This window comes from Labeo rohita, chromosome 13 (assembly GCF_022985175.1).
Source record: "Labeo rohita strain BAU-BD-2019 chromosome 13, IGBB_LRoh.1.0, whole genome shotgun sequence".
In the NCBI taxonomy this organism is placed as follows: Eukaryota; Metazoa; Chordata; class Actinopteri; order Cypriniformes; family Cyprinidae; genus Labeo; species Labeo rohita.
In genome coordinates, this window is record NC_066881.1 from 14,154,714 (window position 1) to 14,162,658 (window position 7,945).

The following is a 7,945-nucleotide window of genomic DNA, read 5'->3' on the forward strand; positions in this document are numbered from 1 at the left end:
GAATAAGGTTCTCATATAACGACTTTAAGACAACTGATAAAGAAAACCTTAAGCTGACGCGTCAGGTATGTGCAAAGTACTCATGCCAATGCAAAAGCATGTTTTGCTCAGTTGTGGTGAATGTTAAATGTCAGCAATCAAAATGGTCTCTGTAGAATTATAAAGTCATTTATAAATTTAACACATGGGCACATAAGCTAACGTTAACAAGAACTAAATCTTTGCTTAGTAGTATGAAAGAGAGTCTTCATTATAAATAATGACATTGTAATCTTTTGTTTTTCCTGAGAATTTTGTGCTTCACAAAGAATTATGTAGTAATGTATGCTGTCACTGTGCCACAAATCTAACATAACTGTAAAATGTGTCATTCTCCATAAAATATGCAACTTATTTGAAATAAAAAATAAAAAGTTCAATATCTGCAAAGTAAAAAAGAAAAAAGACTGGTGTATATTCATAAATCACACCAAAATTATGTAGCAAAGTCTACAGTGAAAAAAAACCTGCAAGATATGTGCACATAAGTACAGTCCATGCTCTTTGCTCTTTACACTCATTCATTTCCATGGGTTGCACGGTTTGTATGTCAATTATTGCCAAAGTTGTGTGTAAAGTTAATAGAGAGAGTGTGCCCTGCTCTTCAAAATGAAGAAAAGAATCAATAAATCTCAAAGAAAATTTCAGTCTGCGGGAAGATTACAACAACCTGGTCAGAAACCTAAGGATTTAAACGTGCGTGCAAGGCAAGTGACATTTTGTATTGATTTGTTTAAAAGTAATTCAGTGTAGTTCTGTTTTTTACTAGACAGCTGCATAGCAACTTCATAAAACAATCAGCAACAGTATCAGACAATGTCTAACAGTGATGTTCTATAAAGCCCTGATAGGGCTCAAATGTAATTGGCTGTAAAATATAAGAATCTTTAAAATATGAAGATTGATTTAAATGCAAAATTATGAATGCTCATTTATTCTATTCATGATGAGTTCATGCCATTACAAGAGATAACATTTCATCTACCAGCAACAACAAAATCCAAATTGTAAGCAAAGGTGAAAACGTCAACTATATCATAGATTGCAATGTCTCTTGAATATAGCCAACTAGGTCAAAAATCTTAAGTTTTTACACCCAGTTTCTGTGTGCATGTCTTCCTTCCTTTAAGATCCCAAGAGCAATGGACTTGGACTAAAATGGGACTATTTCTTTGCATCCTCTCTGCATCAATGCTAATTCTTCTGCATGTCTTTTCTGGTACGCAACTTTTTTGTTAAAAATATTGTCATCTATAAAGTTTACAAATTATTCCTAAACTCATTTGTGTATTTTCTCTGTGTCAGTACCATTCCTTTTGCAACTTTTTTGTTCTAATATTGATGTGTTGTCATCTATATAGTTCTTTTAATTTCTCCTAAACTCATTTGTGTATTTTTCCAGATCCCATTGACCTCAGCCGACCTTCAGATATAGGTCTCAATCACACTATAAATATTTACCTCACACCTGAGGAGGGGGTGAGAGTGGGCGTGTGGTTAGTTTTAATACACCTACAGTACACATCGCAAATATACGCACAAAATATAAAACAAGACAATTACATATAATAAGGGTTTCAATATATACTTTTATTAATGTTTTCAAGGCACACTGTACCTGAACATAGATGGAAGGAGGCGCAGGGAAAGGATCTAGACTGGTATGAGAAAGCACTGGGGGACGGGTCACCCATTTTCATCTACCTCCATGGCAACACGGGTAACAGGCAAGAAACCTTTTAAATACCTTAAGAGATTTTTTTTTCATTACTTCATTTCTAAGACTTTTATTCTTCATTTAGTAAAAATTCTATTTATTTGCTTTTGATCTACAAGACACTATGCAATATCTGCATAATCTTTTTGCACAGAGATCTGACTTGTGCATTGAACTTCACCCTGCTTTACACTTAACCTTAGTAAAAAACTGGGATGGGCAACTGCAGCCAATACAACTTTGAGTTCCTCTGTAATTTTTTTATTTTTATTTTTATTTATTTATTTATTTTTATTTATTTATTTATTTATTTATTTTGATGGTGGTATACTGTTTTTGGCTTGATGTTTGCATGACTACTACTTTTTGTATTTTCAATAAACAGATCTGCACCCCATCGTATTGGAATTACAAATGTGAGCAAACTCACTTATTTCATTATGAAGAAAGACTAAGAACTTGAGTAGTGGTAATGTCTGAAGTGTCTTGTTCATACAGGTCTTGAGTGCTGTTGGATATCATGTCTTGGCGTTGGACTACAGAGGTGGGTTAAAATGTTGACTTCGCTGTAGCCATAATCAATGGAGCCAATTTCAGAACGTCAATATATGTTTTCTCTATTGCTTACTCAAATATATTAAAACCTGACAGGTTTTGGGGACTCCACTGGTGAACCTACAGAGGCTGGTCTTTGTACTGATGTCTTATATTTGTACCACTGGGTTAAAGCACGTAGTGGAAACAGCCTGGTGTGTGTGTGGGGTCACTCGCTTGGTAGTGGGTGTGTAGAATCTGCTTTTTTATGACTTTTGCATTTAACTTTTGCTATGCTTACTTCAAATGTATTAGAAACAATGAACACAATCAATTTAACTGTAAAAAAAGAGTATTTTCTACAGTATGCACTATGTAACTGCAGTATGTTTCTTTTTTAATAGTGTCACTACTACCACTGCAGTGAAATTACTGGAACAAGGTAAGAATTCGACTGGTTTAAAAACAGGCATGCTGTTGTTTTCTCAGTGGTTCTTGTCTTACCTTTTACTGTTAATTACAGGACCTGTCATTGTATAGTAAGCTTCACATATGTGACCCTGGACCACAAAACCAGTCGTAAGTCACTGGGGTATATTTGTAGCAATAGCCAAAAATACATAGTATGGGTCAAAATTATAGATTTTTATTTTATGCCAAAAATCATTAGAAAATTAAGTAAAGATTATGTTCCATGAAGATATTTTGTAAATTTCCTGCTGTAAAGCTATCAAAATTTAATTTTTAATTAGTAATATGCATTGTTAGGAACTTCATTTGAACAACTTTAAAGGCACTTTTCTCAATATTTATATTTTTTTGCACCCTCAGATTCCAGATATTCAAATAATTGTATCTCGGCCGAATATTTTCCTATCATAACAAACCATACATCAATGAAAAGCTTATTTATTCAGCTTTCAGATCTCAGTTTTGAAACATTTACCCTTATGGGGTCCAGGGTCACATATTTTAATACTTCTTTAAATAAATTTCTTGACTGTAAGGAAAGAAGGTTGTGTTTTTATTTATTCTGTATTTTGTCTTGATAAAAAAAAATGCATATTTCTTGACAGGAAAACAGTTTGATGGGATAATACTTGATGGTGCATTCCTAAATGCAAGGATGAAAACTAATAATCTAACTGAACACCCTTTTACCTGGGTAAGTAACGTTCAGGATCTTTGAAATCATGTCAAAACAACTGGTCCCTATGAGTTTTAAACATTTTTGTTTTGGACTAGTTTAAGTATAGATCATTTTTAATATATTTTTAAAAACTTCCTTTCAAACATCAAAACATTATAATTGAGATTTTTAGGTAGTCAATTTAATTCTGTAAAATTTGAAGTTAACTTCATGGACAAACCACACAAGGTCAATAATAATGTTTTGGTACATGTACAGTTGAGGTCAAAAGTTTACATACACCTTGTAGAATCTGCAAAATGTTAATTTTTTTACCAAAATGAGAGGGATCATGTAAAAAAATATTTTTTATTTAGTACTGACCTGAATAAGATATGTCCACAAAAGAAAATAATAGTTGAATTTATAAAAATGACCTTGTTCAAAAGTGATTCTTAATACTGTGTTGTTACCTGAATGATCCACAGCTTTTTTTTGTTTTGTTTTGAGTCCCTTGTTTGTCCTGAACATTTAAGCTGCCTGTTGTTCTTCAGAAAATCCTTCAGGTCTCACAAATTATTTGTTTTTTTTTCAGCATTTTTGTGTATTTGAACCCTTGACTGTATGATTCTGAGATCCATCTTTTCGCACTGAGGACAATTTAGGGACCCATGCGCAACTATCACAAAAGGTTCAAACGCTCACTGATGCTCCAGAAGGAAAAACCTTCTTTGAATTTGAAGATCAGGGTAAATTTAACTTATTTTGTCTTTTGGGAAAATGTAAGTATCTTCTGAAGGACAGTTCAAAAGTTTACACCCCTGGCTCTTACTTAATGCATCGTTTTTCCCTCTGGAGCATCAGTGAGCATTTGAAATTTCTGTAATAGTTGCATATGAGTCCCTCAGTGTGAAAAGATGGATCTCAAAATGCATTCAAAAAGTGTTCAAATACACAAAAATGCTGAAAAAACAAAGGATTTTTCTGAAGAACAGTGGGCAGTTTAACTGTTCAGGACAAACAAGGGATTCATGAACAACTATCAAAAAAAAAAAAAAAAAAAAAAAAACCCGAACTACACTCTTAAAAATAAAGGTGCCTCAAAAGTTTCTTCAAGCGATGCCACAGAAGAACCATTTTTGGTTTTACATAGAACCATTCAGTCAAAGCCATCTCTTGCTTACCTTTTTATAATCTGGAGAACCTTATTTGCCACAAAGAACCTTTTGTGAAACAGAAAGGTTCTTCAGATGTTAATGGTTCTTTATGGAACCATTTACACAAAAAGGTTCTTCTATGGCAGGGATCACCAAACTTGTTCCTGAAGGGCCGGTGTCCTGCAGAGTTTACCTCCAACTTTCCTCAACACACCTGCCTGGAAGTTTCAAGTATACCTAGTAAGACCTTGATTAGCTGGTTCAGGTGTGTTTGATTAGGGATGGAGCTAAACTCTGCAGGGACACCGGCCCTCCAGGACCGGATCTGGTGACCCCTGTTCTATGGCATTGTGAAGCACCTTTATTTTTAAGAGTGTACATGTAAACGTCTTTTATGTGAAATATCTTATTCAGGTCTAGTACTAAATAAAAAAATAACTTGCATTATTTTATGATCCCTCTTTACGTTTTGGTCAAATAATTAACATATTGCAGATTCTGCAAGGTGTATGTAAACTTTTGACCTCAACTGTAAGTTGTATTTGTATCTCTCTTTTTCATTTTCTTCAGTTTTATTGGAAGTTCCCATACATTCAGTACTTCCTGTTCAATCCACTGAAAAACCAAGATTTGAACCTTCCAAATGATGAGAAGTATGTGACATTGTTTTTAGTACATTCAAACATAAGGTTAATATAAAATATAAAGACATTAATATATTCAACAGTATGAATAGAAAAATAATTGTAGGCTAGTGTTATGTTAAATATGTAAATTGTAAACTTTTCATCTCATTCTTTCTCCCAATTTTTTTGATAGCTTGCAGAAACTTAGAACTCCCCTCATGATTCTCCATGCTGAAGATGACCATTTAGTGCCTTTTGCAGTAGCTCAAGAGGTTTGTGTGTACAAAATTGAATTTACCTTATGAAAAATAATTTAGAAATACTTTTTTTATTTTAAATAAAAAAATTTTCTGGCTCAGAACTACAGAATTGCAAAAAAGGCCCAAAACTCAGATGAGCGTGTCAAGCTGGTACGATTTGATGGATCACTTGGATATCTTCATAATGGGCTGTATAGAGACCCTAGTTTGCCAGATATTATAAGGTGATGTCACTTTCTTACAAATTTTCGAAAAGAGATATAGAAACGTCTTTAAAGAAAAAAAAACTACTTCCATTAGAAGTAACGGTGAAAATAATTAGTTTTGAGGAGTTACTTGTTGTTAATGTTGGGCATACGTCACTAAATGACAGAAAAGTATTAGATAACGGCAGCAAAATAAATGCCTATTTTCATCATTACAGGAAGTTTGTGCAGTCACTGATGACATGAGAGACACACAGAAGGAGGAGGATTTACACCAACTATAAATGGTGCTATAACTATAAATTTAGTTGTTTTAAACAGTATGCACTTCTTGGATATAAAACGTTGTAATGTCTAAAGTAAATTTTACAGAATTCCCCCCATTAGGGTGAATTTATTGTCTTGTTAATATTTGTAACATTAATTTTTTTCAAGACTGCAGTGAAACCTTTTTTACAATGCACATTAAAATCAGTTGTATTGTTTCTTTACCCAGTGTTTAGGCTTTTCACTGTGTGGGCAACTAATAATGATCATTTATAATTTAGTATTATACAAAACAGATTTGACCAGCAAAGCAGTCCTAAGATATATAAGATGTATAATAAGAGTACTTACATTCTACTGTATATGTGTATTTACTCAACAGAATTTGTTCTGCATAGAACTTCTGCATGCAGACAGTAAGTGTAATAAGTAGTGCTAGCCTTGTCCAGGTGGGATATGCCTTTTTTGAGAATGCAGATCTTGATGCGCATATCTGTTAAAAGCGTCATTTTGTCAACGAGTATACTGGCATATACAAGGGTTGGACAATGAAACTGAAACACCTGGTTTTAGACCACAATTAGTATGGTGTTGGGCCTCCTTTTGCGGCAATGCAGCATAGTTTTGTCTTGGGAATGACAAATAAGTCCTGCACAGTCCAAAGTGGCTCGATAATATTCAGATCTGTTGACTGTGCTGGCCATGTTCAACATTACTTTCATGTTCATCAGACCACCCTGTCACTAGTCTTGCTGTGTGTATTGGTGCATTATCATCCTGATACACGGCACCACCTTCAGGGTTACAATGTGTGAACCATTGCATGCAAATAGTCAACCTTCACATCCTGCTCGTACTGGTGAAATGTGCAATTAGTGAAGACTGGCCACCAGGCTGTGCAAATATAGCAATGAAACGTAATTTTATGAAACTACGAGAATGTAGTTTTTTAGATTGTAGTTTTGCTGCACAAAAAACTGAAATAGCAACTTTATTCAACTTTCTTCTTCTCCGTGCCATAGTACCATAACGCATGTTTACATGCAGGACAAAGCATGCGCATGGTACTTGGCGTCGTGGTACTCTCCGAAATTGCGCTATGGCAATGCGGAGGAGAAGAATTGTTGAATAAATTTGTTATTTTTGTTTTCTTTGTGCACAAAAAGCATTCTCGTAGTTTCATAAAATTACGGTTGAACCACTGATGTTACGTGGACTATTTTAACAATCTCCTTACTACCTTTCTGGGTCTTGAACGTGTCGGTTGCTGTCTATGCAGGGTCAGAAAGCTCTTGTATTTCATCAAAAATCTTAATTTGTGTTCCAAACAAGAACAAATGTCTTACGGGTTTGGAACGACATGAGGGTGAGTAATTAATGACAGAATTTTCATTTTTTTTGGATGAACTATCCCTTTAATGTTGAATTTCAAAACTCTGCTATTGAGCAGAGACTTAAATAAAATAAAATAAAATAAACCAAGGCATTTAATGTTGCATATACAGCAGTAAATAAATAAATATTATCAAGACCAATACAAATTAAGAAAGAATTGTGCAATGTAATGAGAAGGTTGAGTAAAAGTTATTTCCATAATCTAGTGATTTGGAGCAGAGCTATCCAAGTTTTTTTTTTTTTTTTTTTAATTATGGAGATTGGTTGGGAAGTTTTGCAAATACAACACAATGTGTGCTTTAATTTTTACTTATCCATGTATTTTTTTACTTACTTACTCACTTACTTTGTCTTAAAAAGGTCTTTTAAAGTCTCAAATTTACCTGCATAAAACCCGCAGAAACCCTGATGTTTTGATGTTCTCAACTAGTTCAGCTCTCAAGGTATCTCAACTACTTTGCAAGACAAATGTTTTGGTAATTAGGTATTGGCCAAAATGCTACACTATCTCTCTAAACAACAACAACAACAGAGTTTCTCAAACAGCAGTTGACAAACCCCTCAGGGTTCATGAAAAAACTGTAGGGGGTTACTGAGCTTATAAAAAACCAATTA

General features: G+C 33.9%; 1 protein-coding gene across 1 annotated transcript; it reads left to right on the top strand.

Annotated features, from left to right (window-relative positions):
• The first annotated feature begins 584 nt into the window (after nucleotides 1-584).
• LOC127175683 (lysophosphatidylserine lipase ABHD12-like) lies at nucleotides 585-6,146 on the top strand. The gene is made up of 13 exons (XM_051126913.1): nucleotides 585-746; nucleotides 1,170-1,258; nucleotides 1,442-1,535; nucleotides 1,647-1,766; nucleotides 2,142-2,172; nucleotides 2,255-2,300; nucleotides 2,408-2,537; nucleotides 2,695-2,732; nucleotides 3,367-3,455; nucleotides 5,147-5,229; nucleotides 5,396-5,474; nucleotides 5,562-5,686; nucleotides 5,887-6,146. The coding sequence occupies exons 1-13, from the start codon at nucleotides 649-651 to the stop codon at nucleotides 5,912-5,914; spliced, it is 1,050 nt and encodes a 349-aa protein (XP_050982870.1). The 5' UTR covers nucleotides 585-648; the 3' UTR covers nucleotides 5,915-6,146.
• The last annotated feature ends 1,799 nt before the right edge of the window (nucleotides 6,147-7,945 follow it).